The sequence below is a fragment of the Monodelphis domestica genome, chromosome 5 (genome assembly GCF_027887165.1).
Source record: "Monodelphis domestica isolate mMonDom1 chromosome 5, mMonDom1.pri, whole genome shotgun sequence".
Taxonomy (NCBI): domain Eukaryota; kingdom Metazoa; phylum Chordata; class Mammalia; order Didelphimorphia; family Didelphidae; genus Monodelphis; species Monodelphis domestica.
Genome location: NC_077231.1, coordinates 40,304,639 through 40,327,398, shown reverse-complemented (window position 1 = coordinate 40,327,398; position 22,760 = coordinate 40,304,639). Strand labels below are relative to the sequence as shown.

At 36.9% G+C, this 22,760-nt stretch overlaps 1 protein-coding gene across 4 annotated transcripts in view; it reads right to left on the bottom strand.

Moving 5' to 3' along the window:
• Positions 1 to 22,760, bottom strand: part of TBC1D30 (TBC1 domain family member 30) — a 144,894-nt gene that overhangs the window by 25,764 nt on the left and 96,370 nt on the right. For all 4 annotated transcript variants that reach the window (XM_056800714.1, XM_056800713.1, XM_001381477.4 and 1 more), the window contains 4 exons: positions 21,132 to 21,257; positions 15,921 to 16,106; positions 12,046 to 12,214; positions 9,979 to 10,147 (listed from right to left, as the gene is read on the bottom strand). In XM_056800714.1, coding sequence (XP_056656692.1) covers positions 9,979 to 10,147; positions 12,046 to 12,214; positions 15,921 to 16,106; positions 21,132 to 21,257 — 650 coding nt within the window. The remainder of the gene's footprint in view (positions 1 to 9,978; positions 10,148 to 12,045; positions 12,215 to 15,920; positions 16,107 to 21,131; positions 21,258 to 22,760) is intronic.

The window sequence follows — 22,760 nt, the reverse complement described above, 5'->3', positions numbered from 1 at the left end:
AGTCTAAATGAAGTACTTGTATGAGATCTTATTTTTATGGGTATAAAATTGGCATTACCTCTTTCTTTGTCTTCCATCATTAACATCTGAATTTATAAGCAAATGAAAATGACTAAACACATTCTAGACTGGTTTGCTACTTTAATTCCTCACAGCCATCTCCTTTGAAGATCACTCCTTTTCTCACCCCAATCAGTACCTAACAGAATGCCTGGCACATAGTAGGCACTTAACAAGTGCCCATGAATGCTTGACTTTGTTGCTGGGCCAGGAAGTGGGGTTAGCATATTCTCTGCTTCCTGATGCTGCTTCCAGACCTTTTATATACCACTGTTCCTCAGTAACCTCATTTCTTCTTAAAATCCTTGAACTCTATTTCTCCATCCTTGTTGCTGTCATCTCTAGAACTCTATGGAGGTCACCCTTCCTACTTTCTCAATGACTTTATGAACTGATTCACTACCTCAACCCCAGAGAGTTCCCTAGTGGACTTGGCCATTCACGTTGATGACTGCCCCCAGTATCCCACTGCAATTCTTTGATTACAAGGACTTCTTTCTCCACTTCACTTTAACCATAAACCTTGGACCTCATCATGAAACAATCCCCAGTGAAAAATTCCAATCTTCAAATGCCACTGTCTGATCATAACCTCGTGTCCTGTACCTCTTTCACTCATACTAAATCAGTTTAGTCTATCCATCGAGATTACCAGCCCCCACTCTATTAACCCAATCCATCTCTCCTGTTCTGACTTCACTTACATCCATTGATTCTAAATCCACTTTACTAATTCACTAGCTATCATCCTAGAATCCTTCACTTTCCACTTTTGCTGACCCCATGCTTTCGAGGCTTTCCTTATCTGAGTTCTCTAATTCTGCCCCTAGTTGCCAAATGTCACTCAAGAAAGCTACTCACCCAGTTTTATCTGGGACATGATGGCAGGTTCTCACTACTACTTTACATTCTTTGTGTCCTTTTCTTATCGGACCCTTATATCATTCCTCACGGCAACTGTTGCAAACTTTTCCCATTCTCCTCAAGTCATCAAATATGGTTTTATTACCTAAATTTAAAATTGATGATTTTGCCTGATACTCCACTAAAGAATATTGGGATCATCCATTTGTGCTCCCTCAACTATCCTTCTCTACTCCCCCACATTTTTAAGCCTCATTACTTATTTGCCTTCTTTTCTCTAGGTATAGAGGAAGAGATGACCCTAACTATTTAATAAGGATAAGCTAAAGTCTTTAATTCCATCCCTTACATCTTTGATGCCATTTTCTCTTTCCTCCTCTAAGAACTTGCTCCAAAAATCATGCCCCACCTTCTTAAATATTTTCAGACTTCTCCTCTATCCTTCTTCCTTTCCATCTACTGAAAAACACTTCAGGTTTCCAATACTGAAAAAGGCTTGGCTTTTCCGAGCCATCTAACTACTGTTCCAACTTTCTTCCCCTTCACTGGAAAATGTCTTAGGAGAAAAAAAAAAGTTGTCCATAAGCAATGTCTCTACTTCCTTGTCACTTACAATCTCCTTAACTTTTATTATTTAATCTTCTCTTTCTACTGAAACTGTTCTCTCAAAGGTCACCAATAATGTCTCTAAATGTCAAATATCACTCCCCGGGCTTCCCCTCCTTATCTACTCTCTCTGCAACCTTTCATACTGTCACCTATCCCCTCCTGCATGAAATTCTCTTTCCCTTTAGCCTCATATTTTCTTGCTCTCTAACCCCTTCTTCTGTCTCCTTTGATGGTTTCTTATCTTATTTCTGTATTTTCCTTGGTTCTGTCCTAGATTTTTTTCACTTTTCCCTACATTTTCTTCCTTGAAAATCTCATTTCCTCACAGAGCTTCAACCTCTGTGCCAAAGACTTAAATCTATATATACAACCTTGATTTCTCTTCTGAGCCCCAGACTCAGACTCATATGTTCAACTGTCTATAGGGCACTTTTACCTCCTCATCAAACAGTACCTCAAATTCATCAAGTCCAAAATGATCACTCTTCTCCTTTTGACTTTTTTTGACTCATTGAAACTTTGATGATACCTCTTTCTCCTCTTTTACTTCAATTACCTCCAAACTACCAATTCTACCCTTATAATGTCTCTCAAATCCATCCCTTCATCTCTATTCCCACTGCTACCATCCTTTGTTATTATTCTAGCCTTGTAACAGGTCTTCCTACCTCCATTCCCTTCTTTCTCTAATCTAGCCTGCATACTGCTTCCAAACACAAATCTTTGTGCCCAGATAAAATCATACCATTCATCAGATCAGAAATTCCTCAGTTGCTTCAAATTCCTCTACCTGGTATCCAGTCCCCTGCAAAAGGTACGCTCCTACTTTTCCAATTTTATCTTCTACTATTCTCCTTTCTATTATCTATTCCTTCCCATAAATCCTACCCACCAACTAAACCAGACTATTCTGTGCCTCCCAAATAAGTACTTTTCTGGCTTCTTGCCTTTGCTCATGTTATTTCCTATGCCTGCATTTTTCTCTTTCTACCTCATCATGTACAGAATTTCTATTTGTCTTTGAAAGTCCAAATCAAAGGCTACATTTTCCATGAAATCTTCCTTGAGTCTCCTTCCTCCACTAAGTAGTAATGAGCTTTTCCCCTCAAAGACTTCACAAAATTCTTTGATTTACACTTTATAATGCACTTATTACATACCATTTTGTAGTTATTTGTACAATTGGGAATGAATCAAAAATAGGAACTAGACAAATAATACTGACACTAATTATTTTATCCAAAAATTTAACCAATTGAACTGAATTGCTACAAGAAGAAAACTAAAAGAGCCTCAAAAGCAACTTGGTCAGCAAACATCTGAATTATGTGCCAGACAGAGAGAGATGTCTGCCAAAGAATACCAGGTTAGAAAACTCATTTGTGCAATGTGACAAGAAGGATGACGAACAATTCCAAGCAGTATTGTCTCATAAAGAAATGAGAAGCAATGGTGTAGAAAGGCATACCATAAAGAAAACTTGGAAGGTATCCAGAAAAAAAGAATCAAGAGTATTTAAGGATGACAATGGAAGGAGGAATGCAAACTGAATAAAAATAAAGTATTTGGAAAACCATAATAACAAGATATTATGGAGAACATCAAGAACACTACAATTACCACAGCTGGACCCTGACGTCATGGTATTAGATGAAGTAGAAATGGTGCTAAAGGGACCAAAATCAGAGAAAAGAAGGCATATTTATATCAAGTATATGGAGAGGAAAGCCGTGCTATAGGCAACATAATTGTGGCACCATTGGGAGGTCAATATACAAGGTATATTAAGAATAAGCAGATACCAAAAGTCTGGAAAAAACTCAGATCTTGTTGGTAACAAAAAAGTGACCAAGAGAATGTTACGAATCTATGTCCCTCCTCTCCCATCTATAAAAAGTCTTGATGAGACTTATGTTTTCAGAAATAGAGGATATCGTTAATGAAGGTCTTAATAGGGATATATATATTCACAATTGTAAAAAAAAAAGACAAAAAAATCACAAAGACCAATTGCGGATGGTGCTTCTCTTAGCATATGGCATTATGCTATTGATTACATCAAGTCCCAGAACATTACTGTGCCTCCTGGAAAACTTATTTTTTTAGACCCATACCCTCTGTCTTAAAATCAAAACTAAATACTGATTCCAAGGTAGAAGAGCAGTAAAGACAAGAAAATTTGAGTTAAATAATTTGCCCAACTAGGAAGTGTCTGAGATCAGATTTGAACCCAGGACCTCCCATCTCCAGGCCTGGCCCTCAACCTTGAGAAGCTATTTCATCAAAGGAGTTTGGCTTGACCATCCATCCACACAGCAAAGACCCAGCAGATCCGGTAAGTGGTTAATATTTTGTGTGCTATGAATCCCTTTGGCAATCTGGTGAAGCCAGTGGACCCCTTCTCAGTGTTCTAATCCTCATAAATCAAATGCAAAAGATTTAAAGCGTTTTATAGACCAATCCCACACCCAAAAGTAGGGAGGCATGGTCCCTCCCCAGCATGGGATTGGTCCATTCAAGACCAATCCCACACCAGGAAGTAGGGGGAGGGACCCCTGGGACACACTCTGGGATGCAGTTCTCCCACGACAATATTTTAAAACCTAAAAAGCCAAGCAAAATTTTATATTTTATTCTAGAGGTGATAGAAAGCCACGGGAATTTGTTGAATAGGATTATACTTTAGGAAGATCAATTTTGGGGCAGCTAGGTAGTTCAGTGGCTAGAGAACCAGAGATGGGAGGTTCAGGGTTTAAATGTGACCCTAGGCACTTCCTAACTGTGTGACCCTGGGCAAGTCACTTAACCCCCTTTGCCTAGCCTTTACCACTCCTCTGCCTTGGAACCAATACACAGTATTGATTCTAAAATGGAAAGTAAAGATTTTTTTAAAATTTGTTTAAAGATCATTTTGATAGCTGCATAGAGGATTACATGGAATGGAGAGAGACTTAAGGCAGGAATACCTATTATTAGGTGATTTTAGTTAGTGGCACAGTGGATAGAGTGGATAGAGTGGATAGGGGCATAGATCTAGTGTCAGAGAGACTCATCTTCATGGGTTCAAATCCAGCCTCAGACATTTACCAGCTATGTAACCCTGGGCAAGTCACTTCACTTTGTTAGCTTCCATTTCCTGTTTTCTCCAATGAGCAGGAAAAGGAAATGGTCAACCACTCCAGTAGCTCTGCCAAGAAAACCCCAAATGGGGTCACAAAGAGTTGGACAGGAGTAAACAAGAGCAAAGAAGTATTTCCCCTTTTGTGTATGGAAAATGGCAGAAACACAAAAGAGAGTTCAGAGAGGAACGGAGAAATCAACCTTTCAGTTGAATGAATTGGGAGAAATTGAAAGTAGTCCCCCAGAGTAAAAAAGCAAAAATGATTTCAGTGTCTTGTATCCTAGCAGTTTATTTACACATGACTGCTGTGTGGACTTTGAGGGCGATAGAAATCCTCGGTATAACTAGGATGTTTTAGTATCCATGGACCGACTGCTCACTGTCTGTGGCAAGTATGGCAGAAATGTGAATTCTGGCTTTCCACCCACAGGTCAAGGGAAAACACTGCACACAGATAAGTCTTGCATTGTGGCAAGAGTCAGAGAGAGAAGTCAAGAAAAGAGGAAGAAGGCAGAAACAGACTGAAAAAAAGAAAGAGAAGAATCGCTACCCCTAGCCTAGCCCAGCAGAATAAAGGGGAAGAAAAAGACTTTATAACGTTTGGCAAGAACTGGTCTATAGTAAAATTTCACTACTCAAAAAAGTTGATTAGGGGCAGCTGGGTAGTTCAGTGGATTGGGGGCCAGGAGGTCTAGAGATAGGAGGTCCTGGGTTCAAATACTGGCCACAGAAACCTCCTAGCTATGTGACCTTGAACAAGTCACTTAACCCCCATTGGCTAGCCCTTACCACTCTCCTGCCTTGGAACTAATACACAGTACCAATTCTAAGATGGAAGTTAAGGATTTTTATAAAAGAGGGAATGGGACCTAGCTGTGAAGTCATCCAGCCCCATTGGCTAGCCCTTACCACTCTCCTGCCTTGGAACCAGTACACAGTATTGAATCCAAGATGGAAAGTAAGGGTTTGGGGGGAGTGGATTGGAGAAAAAAAGGAATATTCTGTTGTCAAAGCAATGCTGGCTGGAGAAAGGAATGGTGAGATGGGCTGCCCTACTGCCAGCTATGGCTTGGTAGGGGGAGTCCCTTCAGAGCCCAGTGAGTGGACTTGGATAGATTAGAAGATTACAGATTTATAAGAAGGGTTTTATTGAGAGAGCTAATATTGCCTTAAAGCTGTGTTTGCTTTTGCATCTCTTTGTACCTCCATGGCTTCATACAGTGCCTGGTACAGAATAGGTGCTTGATAAGTGTTTATTGATTCACTTATTGACTTTAGAGCCCAGTCCTAAGAAGAGAACTGAAAAGCTTTAAAATCCCCAGGCTTAGTGTCTAAGAGGGCTTGCGGGCTCTACAATAGCAGAAAGTTGCAGAAAAGAAGCAGTTCCACCCAGAAAGTGATGTGTTCATATAGACTGCTCCATAAGGAGATGAAGGAAGATGAAGGTCTGAAGTCCAGAGTGATTAGTTGTGCTAAATACATGGATTTCCCTATTCATGTGCCTCTGTGCTAGGTTTCTATCTAACCCACTCCTTGTACCTACTCCCGTGCATCTGTGGGAGAGTGTAACCCAAGTTTATGGGTGGGCTATTATTTTTGTGATTACTCTTGAGTTTGCCTTCTTGTTCAGGCATAATCTCCTAACTTAAGGTGTCATCCTGGCTGATTTGTTTAAATGGGAAGAACTTCAGAATCAGGAGCTACAGCTAGATTCCTCACATTATGATTATTCTTAGAACCCTGATCTTTAAGGAACCTTTGGGAACCCAGGATTTGCAAGTTGAGGTGGATAAACCAAACTAAGGAGAGTATCTCTAGAAGAGAAAGAGACTTGTGCCATGGATATTTGGGACAACTAGGTGGGTCCAGAGTGAAACAAGAAAAAGAGAATGGGCTGGAATATATTAGGGAAATTATGAAGCTTCTTTAATGACCCCCCCCATGAAAATGAGGGCTCATCTTTTCAACATCAACATTCTAACATAGGATACGACTATCTTTCAAGCATCAAAAGTGAACACCATATAAAAGGCAATGGAAAGTGTAAGCAAGCTGCAGAATACAACCAGTGAGGGACACCATAGAACAGAACTATGAGCTATCACCAAAGAATTGCATGCTAGGAAGAGAAGATAATGAGAAAGAAAGGTAAGATGTAGATGGCCAGAATGCAATGTCAGAAGAAAGAGATGCGGGATTCAGACTTGAGATTTCACTGCTGTAGGGAACTCTCAGTGACTAACTCCCTCTAGCAAGCTAGATTAGCAGCCTTTCTGTAGTCACATAGCTAGGATGTATCAAAGACCAGACTTGAAATCAAGTCTTTTTGACTCCAAGGCTGGGCTTCTATCCATGACAATGCATTATCTCTCCTGTGATCCAAATAAGTATGGAAAAACATAGTGGACTAAGAGACTAAGAACAGGGCTATCTTATTCCAAATTAAAATACCTTTGGGGCTTTGACTTGTATTTACTCAACCTCTTTGGGGATCATTTAGCTGGAGAGTCATAATTGGAGAAAATGTACATATCCGAAGAAAATTAAAAAGTAAATCAATACCACAGCTAAATCCCATATAAGTAAGCCAATACCTTCAGCTAAAAAAATGTTAGACTTTGAAACAAAGACAATAAGAATATCTGGGTTGGTTTTTTGTTTTGTTTTTGTTTTTGTTTTTTAAGTTTAAAACAGTTCAATTATAAAGGAGAAACCATAAGCAGGTATCTGGCCCACCTCCTGCCTTGGCTTCAGGCACAATAGATGAAAGACAGAGGCAAATAACTTCTGCAAGGTCAACAGCTATGGAGAGAGGGAAGGGGGGAGGATTAGGTGACAGGTCTACTGATTTCTGGCACAATGTTGTTTACACCATAAAATCCTGAACAGGTAAATAGTGGCTGACATTTTCCTTGTATTTTCCCTACAAAAAGTGTGCCAAGTCTAGTAAGGCAAAAGGCTTATCTCAGCCAATGTAGCAAAACCAACCAACCAACACATCAACCTAATATCCAACATTAAGTGCAATTGAATATAAATCTGCAAGTGGCAGAGTGCAAACAAATTTTCTAGAATCTTACCCAGAATCCAATAAAGTAGGTATTATGTACTACATTAGAAAGTCTAGTACCATTCTCCATGATTATTAAAAGAATTAGTACTTTTTATATGCTAATTAGTATTTTTTAGATGCTAATCAGATCAGGTCTCTTTCATAGGGATGCCTACAGAGAAAGTTCTTTAAAAAAACCCTTACCTTCTGACTTATAATCAATTCTGAGTATTGGTTCCAAGGCAGAAGAGCAGTAAGGGCTAGACAACTGGGATTAAATGACTTGCCCAGGGTCAACAACTAGGAAGTGTCTGAGGACACATTTGAACCCAGGACCTCCTGTTTCCAGACCTGGCACTATTGAGCCACCCAGATGCCCCTTACAGAGCAAGTTCTTAACCAAAAAAGGAATAGGAATGATCATAAAGGATAAAATAAATCATTTTGGTTACATAAAGTTGAAAAGCTTTTTCAAAAACAAAATGAATGTAAATTAAAATAAGAAGAGAAGCTATGTATTGGGGAGAAAAATCTTCATAACAAATATCTCTGATAAATATCTGAAAACCAAGGTACATAAAGAACTAATACATATAAGCAAATATAGATAGATAGATAGATAGATAGATAGATAGATAGATAGATAGATAGATAGATGGATGGATGGATGGATGGATGGATGGATGGATGGATGGATGGATGGATGGATAGATAGATAGATAGATAGATAGATAGATAGATAGATAGATAGATAGATAGATATAGATGCATAGATAGATAAACAGACAAGTAGATAGATACATACATACATACATAGATGGATGGATAGATAGATAAGTAGATAGATGATAGATAGATAGATACTTAAAACTAAGAACCTTGAAGGATATGAGGATAACAAAAACATATCAAGGGCTGCTTCTCGGAGAAAGGCAAATCAAAAGAACTGGGATTTCAACTCACATCCAGCAAAATAACAAGGATGATAAAGATAGAAACTAGTCAATACTACAGGGGCTGCAGAAAAACAGACTCGTTAATGCATTATAGATGGAGCTGTGAATTAATCCAACTACTCTGGGGAAATAATTTGGAAATATGTTTTAGGCAACTAGGTAATCAAATGGAGAAAATGTTGGACTTGGAATCAGGAAGATATGAGTTCAAATTCCACTTGTTAGCAAGCTACAAATTAACTTTCCCTAGAAAGTGGTTTTACTCATCTGTAAAAGAGAGATAATAATAGATAGCACATATTTCAAAGGATTATTGTGAAGATCAAATGAAATAGTGTTTGTGAAGTATTTTGAAAACCTTTAAATGATACATAAAGGCTGGTTGTTATTAAAATGTTTAAATGTCTAAACTGTTTATATGCTTTGACCCAGAGATTCCACTGTTGGGATCCCATTCCAAGGAGTTCATAGACAGAAAAGACTCATATGCACCAAAATATTCATAGTAATCCTTGCTGTGAAAGGAAAGAATTGGAAACCAAGTAGATGACTAAATTTTCGTACATGGATGTAATGAAATATTACAGCACCATAAGAAATTGCTAATCTCTACAGTAATCTATTACCTCCTCAGTACAGATAAATAGTGGTATTGAATTTCAATATTCTGTCAATCCTTGATTATATGGGAATGGACAACAGGGATAGAATAAAATAGCAGAGTAAGAAGGAATCTTAGAGATTCCCTAATCCAAACCCTTCATTTTAGAGAAGAGAGCTGGGACTGTGTCTTACCTAAACTTTGCCAGAGGAGCAATATGTTTACATATAATCTAAATTGTCACTTTATTCAAAAGTTCTCCCTCTTCTACTTTCCCCAGACCATTATTTAATGTAGAGTCTACAGAATCAGACTCCATCAAAAGCTAGTTGGAAGAGAAGAGAATCCTGGCAACTGAAAAATTAAAAATTGGCATCACTTCACCATTTCCTTAGTATAAAACAGACCTGAGGAGCTTTAGACCTACTCTAATGATTAGGTGGTAGATGGCCACTCGGGCATATAGAGTTTGACTCAGTTGAACCAACTCAAAGTGTCCTCATTTCTTAACCTCCTTAAATATTCTCCCACTACGGCAAAATAAAACTATGTTTGCTAACTCAAAAACTGTTAATCAAGAATTGACTGTATCTGAAGCGTCCGAAGGCTAAGGCTGCTGAATAAAGTTCAGTCAGGACTGAAAAGAAAGTTCGGTCCTACTTCAATGTTTCACATGTCCATACAAAACAAACAAAACAAAACAAAAATCACTTACTCTCCTAATTTTGCCCAGATTGCCAGGGATACTCTCAGTATGATTTCAGAACCTTCAAAGAAGACAGAATCCCAAATCTTTAAAACTGTGTGATTAGGAAGGCATGTGGCAAAGAGAGTCAGGAACCACTGCATGGTGAAGACATTTGTAAGTGGGGGTTCGTATCCACCTGGAAGAAAAAAAAATACATTAAATCTCTTCTGATTTGATGGCTTAAAGGACATCCAAATCCATGTACTTTCCAAAGTTGTCGAGTTTTCTTGATTCTTACAGATTTCTAAAATCCAATCAAATCACAGAATCTTAATGTTGGAAGAGTTGTATTCAAACTCCTATCTAATGCATGAAGTCTTCCTCAATTGTAGCCTATAAAACCAAGTTTCTTATACCAGTCAAACCAAAATGGAAAATTGAGTCAACTGATCTCAAAGAGAAAGCTTAGATGATATTAAATAGCCACCAAGATTTTCTTTTATTTTTTATTTTAATTGTTTATTTTTTTCCATGGTTACACGATTCATGTTGTCTCCCTCCCCTCTTCGTTTTCCCTTCCTGGAGTAGACAAGCAATTCCACTGGGTCATACATGTATTATCACTCAAAGCCTATTTCCCTATTATTCATTTTTGTAATAGAGTAATTTTTAAACCAAAACCCAAAATCATACCCTCATATAAATAAGTAATAAATCATGTTTTCTTCTGCATTTCTACTCCAACAATTCTTTCTCTAGATGAGCCACCAAAATTTTAATGAATATATGTAAATATGCCTTGGAATAAATATACCTTAGAATCTTAACATAAGATAGTGGAACATATCCAATATAAAATGGAGTATGTATCTTAGAATTATTTTTAATTCTTAAATTGTCCTCCAGATTTTAAAATGAAAATTAGACATCTCATGCTCAGTAATATTTTTAAAAGAGCAATAACAACTGTTTTAAAAAATTCCCATCCTTTTCTTTCTGGCATCCTAAAGCCTAGAGGAGGGTCTGTGTGTTGATTGACTTGTAAGTGGAGGAGGGAATGTACAAGCTAGCTGACAACTCTCCTAGAAGGTAGTTCATTCTACTGATGGTGCTCGTACCATGGATTATTGGGGAAGGCTACATAGTAGTGGTTTTCTAATTAAAATAGTCTGTCTTTGCTTGATGGGCTTTCTTCACTATCTGTCTAGTGTCTGATTAAAGGAAGAATTAGCCAAGGTTGGTCCCACAGGCTATACTTAAGTTAAAATAAACATAGCATGAGTGAATACCTAGAGGAAAAGGAAGAGGCATTTCAATACCAAGGTATTTTTACTGTAACTTAGTCAAAAACTAGATTCTTTGTCATCTCTGTAGCCTTTAAAAGCACATGCAAAACAAGAATTCAAAATGAATTGGAAATAAATAAGAGCTGCTCCAAGTCTGCTGTCCATCTGGCCAAGTCATGCAATTAATGAAAGATGAATCTAATGGATGTATCACTAAAAGGATGAAGTCAATGACATCATTAGTTCTCAGATTTGGTTTGGTTAGGGATTTTTCCTATCACTGAAGAAGTTATGTTGAGTAATCCACACCATCCCATCTTCACTTGTGAGTGTGATAATTAAATTTATTCAACATCATTCTTGTGCTACGTACCATGCATTAATATACACACAGGCAAAAATAAAAATAGTGACTATCGGGAGCTGCTAGGTGATTCAGTGGGTTGAAAGCCATACCCAGAGATTGGAGATCCTTGGTTCAAATCTGACCTCAGATACTTCCTAGCTGTGTGACCCTGGGCAAATCACTTAATCCCCATTGCCTAGCCCTTAATGCTTTTCTGCCTTAGAACCAACACAAAGACAGAAGGTAAGGATTTTTTTTATTGTACCTAACCTCAAGGAGTTTATACCCTACTGGAGAATACAACAGAGATAGAATAAGAAATACAAAATAATTTGAGTTGGGAGTGAAACTCGTTTCTCCTCTCTCAAAAAGGTCCATTTAAGAACAATTGTTTTCATGAACCTGCCCAATTTAATCAGAGACACAAGACATTCAACACAACATCATGGTCTTGGTCCTTACCTCCTCCTTCCCTGTTTGAAGCTCTCTGAAGAGTATCCAGATGCTGAGATAATTCAGGAAGTTTCATTCTCAAGAGATCTCTGAAGACTGCCATGTCCACAGACAATGCCCGGAGATTATTAACAAAGTAGCTTTCTGGAAGTACCTTATCAATGAGGTAAATCATGATCTGAAGAACAAATAAAGAAGAACCTAATTATCTAACATCTTCTATTCCTGCTCAGAGGAAATAAAACTATTCCAATTGGCAAAGGTACTGAGAGCCAAAATCCCACATCCCTCTCCAAATGTTCCACATTTCAATGGATGATCTATATATACAATAACAAGAGACAAACACAATTATCCCAATAATTAAAATCAAACAAGTCTGTTGCTCTCTCAGCTCTTTATATGGGCCACTGAATCTGAATGCCCACGAAAATTAGCTGCAATTTATAAACCCTCTGCTCTACAGAAAAGGACCACAAGTTCCTATCTCCAAAGTCCTTACAGAAAGCTCAGTTTTTATTATACCACCCAGCAAAACAGGTAGTATATTCACCGACCCAAATTATAAGAAACTGGGTTTCAGTGCCACTGGGCATAGGTATCTCCCCTCCACTGCAATTTAAAACAAGCCTTCATCTTTGTTAATGACCGGTTCAGGGGTAGCTACCTGGCTCTGTGGATAGAGAGGCATACCTGGAGACAGAAAGGTCCTGGATTCAATTCTGACCTCAGACACTTCCTAGATGGATGGCCATGGGCAAGTCACTTAACCCCAATTGCCTAGCCCTTACTGCTCTTCTGCCTTAGAAACAATATTTAATCTTGATTCTAAGACAGAAGATAAGGGTTTTTAAGGGTTTATATGGCTTAATCAAAGCAAATAGCCTTTCCAAATTTCCTTTTTTTAAATCTGGACTTCCATCAAGACAAGATCCAGACTCCTCACATAAGTGATTTTGGTCTTAACTTCTTTTGGAATGCTTTATCTATCACATCTTCTAAGACATAAGCAATTTCAATTAAATCCCTCTAGAAGCTCTCAGCACTATATAATTGTGCCTTTTCTGTCACTATCATCTCCTCTGCTTATAAATATTCATGAGGAAGCAGTTCAGCTCCTTAAAAGACTCGTTCTTAGGGTTACAGGGAAAAAAACCATCACAAAGGCTGGTCCTACATTTGGGGAAATGAGATGTTTGTCTATGTTATGATTTATCAAATATAAATATATAGTTTTACAACAACAAAAAAAGGATTTACAAAGTGTTTTCCATTTATTGTTTTGATCCTCGTGACCTTTGAAAGAAGCATTGGTATCAAAATTGTATAGAGAAGGAAACTGAGGGTTAAAGAAACTGTTATGCCCAGAATCACATATCTTATACGTGTCTGAAGCTGATTTGAACCAACTCTCACTTGAAGTTGGGCACATATCTACTATACTATATAGTTTCAAGCAATTGTGTATTTCCTTAAAACAAATGATAACTAAAAATAACCAATAATAAATAACCAAAAATAAAAAATAACCAAAAAACAAAAACAAAAAAATAACCAAAAATAAAAAAACCAACTTGCCAAGAAACAATTCTCACCACTGAGTGACTGCTTTTAATCTGACAAACGGGAAGGAGGGGTAGCATAGTATGTAGAAAACATGCTAACATGAACATATGTCATTGGGGAAAGGAAAATAAGACTTTGGAAGGATCTCTTCTTTAGTATTTTCCCATTAGAATAGAGTAAGCTATTATAGAATGTTACTGTCACCTTGAAAGGGACACTTCTCCCTGGTGGCAAGAAACTGAGGAAGAGTAAATTTCAGAGGAGAAAACATGGCAGCAATGAGTCTTAGATAGCTAAACTGAAGCTTGGTATAATATGGGGAAAAGCCAGCCTAGAAGGGATCCACCTTCAGGGAATTTAGGCTCTAGGGTGGAAGGAAGGGCATGATGATGGCAGGACAAGGGGACAAGCTAAAATTGATGGGACTCCAGAAAAGTCATTGGGTAATGCAGAACCTTAACTAGGATAATCTTTGAATACTACAAAGGCTTTAGAATTTTCAGAATCATCTAATTAGAGCTGAATGGATCATGGAGGTAATCTAGTCCAATCCTCTCACTTTACAGAAACTGAGATTTAGAGAAATTAAATAATTGGTCCAGGATCATGCAACTACTAAGTGTTAGAGGTGGTATTTGAACCCAGGTCTTTCTGATTTCAAGTCAAATATATTTATTACATCAAACTGCCTCTCACTTAGTCTTTCTGCCTTCTAAACAGCATCTTTAAATGTGATTGCTGGTTTTGCATTGTTTTAGATTTATATTTCATTGGCAGGAAGACCTAGGTTCAAGATTTGCCTCTACCACATACTAGCTATGGTACCTTGGGCAAGACACTTAAGTCAAAGAGCACTTAGGTAGTCTACACTCCTCAGGTCACAGAGGAGTTGCTGAATTGCACTAGCAGAGCCTCCTTATCAAGAATTTCTTATTCCAATGAAATCACAGGTCTAGTCTAAATACGGTCCAAACATATACACATATATTTGTCTATGTAAAAATAAATGCATATATATATATACATACATGTAAAATAAGACATTGTTCTGTTTCCCAATCTGATTCTTCTAATAAAATAGAATTTCTTATGAAAGACATCTCAAGATTCAATATTATGATGACTTCAGAAGTACAGTATCTCGTTGACTTACTTTCATACTAAACTGAAATTCTTATTATATGAATTAAGATATCAATGTAGTTTAGTATTTTTATAAGGGAAACTGACCCAAATTGTTCTTAGCAATTATGTCAAAAATAAAAAGTAACACAAAGCTGAAATCTTGCGCCAGCTTCTAAAATTAAAAATAAGTTGACACTCATCTAATAAATCTACCTTTTCCTGGCAACTGCTTTAAGAAGAGAATAAACATTTTTAAAGGAAAATTATCATATGCCAAACACCTATGGGAATCCACTTTTTTTTTGCATTACTGTGTTACTGCAATAATCATTTCCAAACTGCATATTTAATCTCTAGTCACAAGGTCCAAAAATCCCTAAGGACATAAGATATATTTTTCAGTGTGTGTCACTTATTTCCTTTGAGAGAAAAGTAAAATAAAAATATGTTCAGTTTCTCAAAATTTTTCCCATTCATCTTTATATCTGTGAGTTTGGGTCTTTAAATCATGCAATCCCAACTTTAGAGATGGAAAGGACTTTAGATGTCATCTAGTCTAACTCTTCCCCTTTTTATAAATAGCATTAGACCATGCTTTGGTCTAGCAGACCATTATTCCCCAGTACTATACTTTTTGAATACTAAATCCAACCATCCTTTATATCATAAAAAGCAAACATCAGAATCAGAAGCATCTTAAAAGATTTGACTATTTATTTGCAAACTCATAAAAACATATAAATAAATCAATGATTGAATGAATGAATGAACAAGTAAATGAATAAGACAGCTGCCACCTTTAGTATTTCACTTTTCATGAACAAACTGTACTGCTAATGAGTTAGTAACTTCAATCCACCCAAATTGCTAGAACTACTACTTGCTGTGACAAAAAAAAAAAAACCTGCTCAAAATATTCTCAGCATTCTTTAAGAACAAATAAAACAAACAGATAAAACATTTGGTTTTCAGTGACTAAAAAAAAGGTTACAAGATTTCTTCTCTATATATAGACTACAAGATTCACTTCTAAGCCCCTTTTTTCCAGGCAAACTCAACCCCACCAGCCCATTCATAAAAGGAAAACAGGAGGGGATCACATTAAAAGTTGCAGAAAATCCAACCAGATTTTGTCACTGGTTGTTTCTATATCTCAAGGATGAATTTTCCCACAGGTAGTTTGATAGACTCACTTTTAGAGCATCTCCTTCATTGCCTTCCATCACTTCTAAGATAAGTGCAGCTAGGATATTAAAGCCTTGGCAATACCCAACAGACTTGTTCCATCGGGCATAGGCCAGCAGAACTCTCTTTAACACCACCCTGTCTTGCTCTGCCTCCTGGCCACAGTAAGAGCTGCAACCTGTTCGGTGAAGATCCTAAAAGTGGGGAAGAGAGAAGTTGGAAGGGAAAGAACATGATAGACAATTTAGCATCGTCTTATGGAAAATTTCTCCAAAAGCTATTAGTCTGCCAAAGTTTTTACCAAACTACCCAGCTGTGACCAGCTACTTACATACTTTGCAGGATTTCAGCAATAAGAGAGAGGATTCTAAAAACCATCAGGAACTTAAAAAAAAACCAACTTGACATTATTATGAGTTCTTTTCCATTTTTATTTCCCTACAGTCTGATTTCATCCAGTGTATGCAATCTAATTTCTTTTTGAAGTCTGTATTTTTACATAACCTTTCACACATTATCATTTCTGATATTTTTTCTTTTTTTAATTTTGAACTTGACTAATCTTAACAAACATTTCAGTTACATTAAATAGAACTAGAGACCTACAAATAAAATCATGATTCTTACTTAGGTACAGTTTGGTTTCATTTTTAAAGTATATAATAAATTTAATATGGTAATGGCTATACTACCTTATTTAACTATGTCCCTTCTGAAACTCCTTTCTCATCTCTTCTGTTTATTTTTAAATAATTCATTTATGACTTTTACTTCTAAGTTTATGGCTTGTTTGGTTTTTATTTGGGGGGGTGGCTATCACTATCATTATCCTTCCATTATTCTTCTCCCTTCATTTTCTTTGATGGAATTATTCATTGTTCCTATTATTTATTCCTTGACTGACACCTGTCTTTAATATTAAATAATTTAATTTCCACTTAAACTTGAATCTTCTCTTCAAAAGCCCTTCATTGATTTTTTGTTTTGTTGGGGTGTCAGTAAAGTATTTAGCATTTCTGCTTTTCTGCATTTGTTTATGGGAATTTCATACCCTAGCACAAGGACAATTTTTATAAAAGTGCTATGGATAACTGTCAGATACACATACTTCTTTCAATACCCATTCATGATCAGAGATGTGTCATGAACAACTTTTCTAAAATTTCATTCACTTAATTTGTTTCTCATTTTGTTGTTGTTATTGTTAGTGTTGATTTGTTTTATTCTGAATGTGGCACATTGACATCTGCAATAATTTTACTGTTTATTTCTCCCTTTAATTCAACTAAATTTTCCTTTAAATATACAAATGACATACATTTTGGTTTCTGGTTGTTAAATATTGATACTATTTAATTATTCATGATGCCTTTAAGCATAATATATTTTCTCTACTTATCTTTTAACAAGATCTATTTTTACTATTGGTTTGTCTGAGATCATGATTGTTTCCTCAATGTTTTATTTTTATAATTCACCTAAAGCATAATAAATTCTGCTTCAGACCCTCATCTTAACTCAGCAAAAGTAGGAACAAGATGAAAGTCACTGAGCTGTCCCCGACTCCTGCTGTGTCTCAGAGGCTTGTACTGCCTCCTTCTCTGTTCTTGCACAGAGATCCATAGGGGGTAACACTGTCCCTGACTGCTGTTCAAGCAAGCAAAAGATGAGATTCCTGTGGTTTCAGGCCCAAATTACCAGGGTTGGCTTCCCCCTCCTGCGCTTTGTCCCAACTCAAAAGAGCGTCAGGCTTCTGTCCCCTATCCTTCAGCATCAGTAATCGGTGTAATCCTATCACAACTATTGGCAGAATAAATGAATGCACAATGAGAAAGTATTTGTTAAGCACTTAGTATGTACAAAGCACTTTGTTCAATACAAATGGAAAACCAAAATGATCATCAGGAAGCTCATACACAAACAAGAAAAAACATTAATATGAGTTATCTCAATCAGGAAAATCTGAAAAAAAATTTTGAACCTCTTTGTACCAGAAAAGAAGTCTAATTTTTTTCTTTTCTGGGTCTTTACAGTATTTATTGTAAAATTTGGGGTAAATATGCACTTCTGAGTTTCTAAATTTTTTCTGCATCATCTGTTGGCCTTTGTGTGTCATTTGTGGCTTCTGCAACCCCCCCCCCAATTCCCATTTAATTTCTTATGTCTACATAGAATAATACATGGAAACCTCAATGGGAAAAGTCACAGTGTGGAAGGGATAACTGTATCTAAAGGGCTAGGCTGCAAGTCACATGGGAAAGTCCAATGGCCCTGAGGGTCCAGCAGCAAAGAGGAGACTAATGAACATAAAACTAGACCTATGTTGAAGCATAGGTCAGGGCCAAGGAGTTTAGCGGCAAGAATTTTTCTGTTACTTTGGCATTGCCTGGCATATAATAGATGCTTAATGAATCTTTGTTGGTTGGTTACTTGGTTGGTTGGTCCTTCAATTGCTTGGTGGGAGCAATAGAACCTTCAGAGGCAAGTGCTAGGTTGATATCCACAAGAGTTGCTCCCTTAAATGATGGCTCTGTGTACTGAGCTGGAAATAGGACCAAAGATCTGAAGAGTATTGCTATTACTAGGGCTCTTGGGCTCACTTGCCCATCACTGGCAGTTGACTGGCAGGTGATGATGACAGTAATGGCCAAAATGTTAAGTCCTACTCTACAGGGACAGCTGCTTCCCCAGTGATGGCTATAAAGGGACAATGGGCAGGCTGAAAGCAGGGTTGGTAGACTTGGAGATAAATATTGGTCCATATACTTTTACCACTATTTTTTAGACAAAATTTTGAGACAGAAATGACCATTTTTTCCATTCCACTAAATTTATACTAAAGTTAGTTACCAGATCTCTAAATAAGCAATTAAAAGAAAAAGACCATTAGAATAGGGTGGAAAATAGAGTCTTCGTGTTAGGCTCCCTCTTGGAGAGAAACACATTATGTTCACTATCACTTGAGCTTAGATAAAAGAAACATTTGCTTTAATTTTTAATAAAGGTGATATCAGTGATTGTTACTAGGTAGAGACTGTGTTTTCATGAAATTACAGAAACAGAGACAGTTTTGTGCATATGTTCGAGCACAAAATTCTTCTGTAAAATGAGTAAAACTTTAACTTGAGTCAAGCAAAAAGAAAGCAGCTTATCTCTGTCCTGCATGTTTTCTAGCTTCAAAGCACAGCTGAATCATGAATAATGTATATGGTTCTTTTTTAATCACACAGTTCAATGTAAATGCCATCAATGATTAATTTAGGATTCTGTCTGACATAGAACAAATATTCCTCTAGACACAAGTGTGTCAATAAATATGTCGGAGTGGTAGACATTTCAACTAGTATTGCCTGCTTACGAGAAAGCATATGCGTATACACATAGGTATGTATATGTGTGTATTTTAAAACTCTACTTAACTTTTTTTGTTTTATCTTTATTTTATTCCAATAACAAACAAAAAAAAATTCAATGTTTAGGGCCAAAAGACCCCAACAAAACAATAATATTAATTCCAACATAAACATGAAATCAAAGATTATCTGATTCTTGCAGTTTCATATGGAAAGATGCTTTTGGCCCACCCACTATCACAAGAAAATATCTGATGTTGTTCATTCTTTTCAGTTGGGCTCTTCATGACCCTTTTTGGGAGTTTTCTTGGCAAAGATACTAGAGTGGTTTGCAAGATCTGTATCAAAGACTACCAACCCTGCTTTCAGCTTGTCATCCTCTCATTCTAGCTATTGTTCAGAAAGGAAAAAAAACCCTTCTACAGCTCATTTTACCAATGAGGAAACTGAGATAAACAAGGTTAAATAATTTTCCTTGCTTCCCCCAGCTAGTAAGTGTCTGAGGCCAAATTTGAATTCAGGTCTTCCTGACTCCAGGTCCAATGCTCTCTTCACTGTGCCACCTAATTGCCCTTGAAAAAAAACAAACTTGAATCTTTTTTCGGTATTCAATATGTAGCTGTAGATTAGTAATGATCTCCTCATCCACACTTTCCCAGCTGGTCCCTTATACTACTTCCCAGATCTCCCAAATTAATTACCTTTCTGAACCAAAGAAATATGGATATAGATCAAGACATACTATATTTCACTTTATTTCTTCATTTTTCTTTTGTTTGTTCAAATTTTCTTTCACAAAATAACTAATATGGGGAAATGTTTTACATTGTTATACATGTAAAATCTATACTAGATTGCTTGCCATCTCAGGGAGAGGAGAGAGGAGTAAAGGAGAAAAGGAAGACCTATCTGTCAAACCACTGAGCCCCCTAGCTGCCCATTGGGGAATCTTTCCCAGAGAGATAGATCTAACCAAATGGGAAGTTTTCTATGTTTGGGCCATAACACACATACATATGTACATGAATAAAGAACCATGGCACATCAGAATTAGAATGAATCTTAGTGATCACAAGCCCTTCATTACAACTGAAGAAACTGAGGGTGATAATGGGTAAGCAATGTCCAGAGGAAAAAGTCAGAAATTGGCTCAAACTTTTAAAAGAAAGGTTAAAATGGTTTTCTCATATAATTGAGGAAGAAAATCAAATATTATTTTTTTAAATTAATCACATTTATTTTTCCAGCATAGGTATTCAGGATGAAGAGCACAGTCTGGAAACATGGAACTAAATCGAAAGAAAACTGGCTCAATCCAAAATCAAACCAATAATCTTGGCTACATTAACACTAAGCTCTAATTATGCCAAATCAGCCTGAGCACTTGTCTTGGAATTTCCATTTAAGTCTAATATTCTATTAGCTAACCTTGCCAGCAAATGTCCCTTTTTTAAAGTAGAAATAATCTAATAAAAGTCAAATCACTTTAAAATATAAATACCTGTCCTTTTTAAACTTCCAATGCTGGATTTTACAATCAGCCAAAAATCTACTTTGGTGAATACATTGTGGGGATAAAGGATTTTTAAATAGCCCATCACCCTCTCCAGAAAGAAAACAATTGCACCACAAGTTAGTGACAACCCATAAAACTTGCATTTTCAAAGAGCTGACACAGTCAGTGTTTTACATAAAAGATGCTGGCAATATAGAAATCTTTAGACTACGCAGAAATGAAGACACTACTCATGAAATGAGAGTAAAAATGTGAGGCATTCACCCCAAAAGATCTGTATATGCAAAGACTTTAGACATCCATTTTGCTACTAACCATTAGGACAATAAGCCACATGCTAGGACAATTACCTTTACTATCTGAATTCCCATGGAATCGTCATCAGGGTTACTTCTTTCATTGAAAGTGAAGCGCATGGTTTTATCCCAGTCAATGGCTATACTATGTAAGTAGTGGTCTGCCAAGGTCAGCCAAACCTAGAAAAATGTAATACACTCAAGTAAAATTATGCAGTTTCTACTTTTTCTTTACTGAGAGAAATTAATAGTTCCTATATAAATTGTAGCAACATGTGGAAATCTGCATGATCCTTATCTAAATTTGCAGGACCAATTAGAGCAATTGAAAGGCATTAGGATACCCAAACCATCAACACTTGAATGTCACACAAGGACTTTCTACTAAAGATCTACAAAATGATGATTCATTTTATTTGTTCTACTTAGGTAGGTGAGATGTAATTTGAAACCTACATTATTATTAGGACCCTTTCAAAGAATGTTAATACTTCATTTGGTTTAAACAGCCCTAAGTAACCTCTAAACTTGGGTAAATCATTCCATCAATAAATATCTTTTAAGTACTTACTATGTGCCTACACTGTGTCAATTGCTATGGATGCAAAAAAGAGATAAAAGAGAGTTTCTGCCCTCAAAAAAGCTCACAGTCTAATGGGGGTGGGTGGGGGGACAAGCCAACAAACATGTACAAACAAGCTATATATGAGATCATTAAAAAGCATTAAAAGAGGGAAGGCATTAGAATTAAGAGGTGTGGGGGAAGGTTTCTTTTAGAATATTTTAATTGAGATTTAAAGGAAGCCAGGGAAGTCAGCAGACAGAGATAAGGAAGGAGAGCAGTGGTGGTGGTGGTGGTGGTGGTGGTTGTCCTTTGTACTCAAAGAGGACCAAAATGGCATTTCGAGTGATGTCATTTGATTCATGAACAAATTAGATTTAAGTGAGACAGTTACACAAAGTCTTGGCCTCACTCTCTCTCGCAGAGTCATCCCAGCCCAGTGGCAAGAAAAAAAAAAGTCATCACAGTCTTACCCCAGACAACAGTGAAAAGCTTTGGCAGTGAGACTTGGAACCCAAGGTGAAAGAGTGCAGAGGGTGGGAGCAAAGATAGCACAGAAACAGACTGGCCACAGCAGAAGCTGCAGAGACTCGAAAAAATAGCCTCAGGGCAAAAATCTCTCTGAAGCTCAATACATAAAGAGCTGACTACCCTTCTCAGTCAGACATACGGCTGGGAAGAGAAGAGAAACCTAACACAGCAATGGCCACCAACACCCAAGAACTACAATCTACAACTTCCAAAAAAATAAGAAGAAAAAAATAAGAAAAAGCCTCTGACCCAGGATAATATCTATGGAGAAAAACAGCAGGCTACACAGGTGACAGCAGAGAGTGACAAACAAGAGAGCACTTCCAAACTTTCCAAAAAAATGGAAATTGGTCACAAGCTCTCAAGGAATTTAAATTAGAGTTCAAGAACCAAGTAATAAAGATGGAGAAACAATGGGAAGAAAAGTGGGAAAAAGAAATGCAAGTAATTCAAAAGGAAAATAACAGTTTAGAAGACAGAATCTCCCACTTGGAAAAAGAGGCACAGAAATCAAATGAAACAATAAGCAAATTGTAGACCAGAAATGACCTGCTAGAAGCCATGAAAACCAGGTTAGACAAAACCTAAAA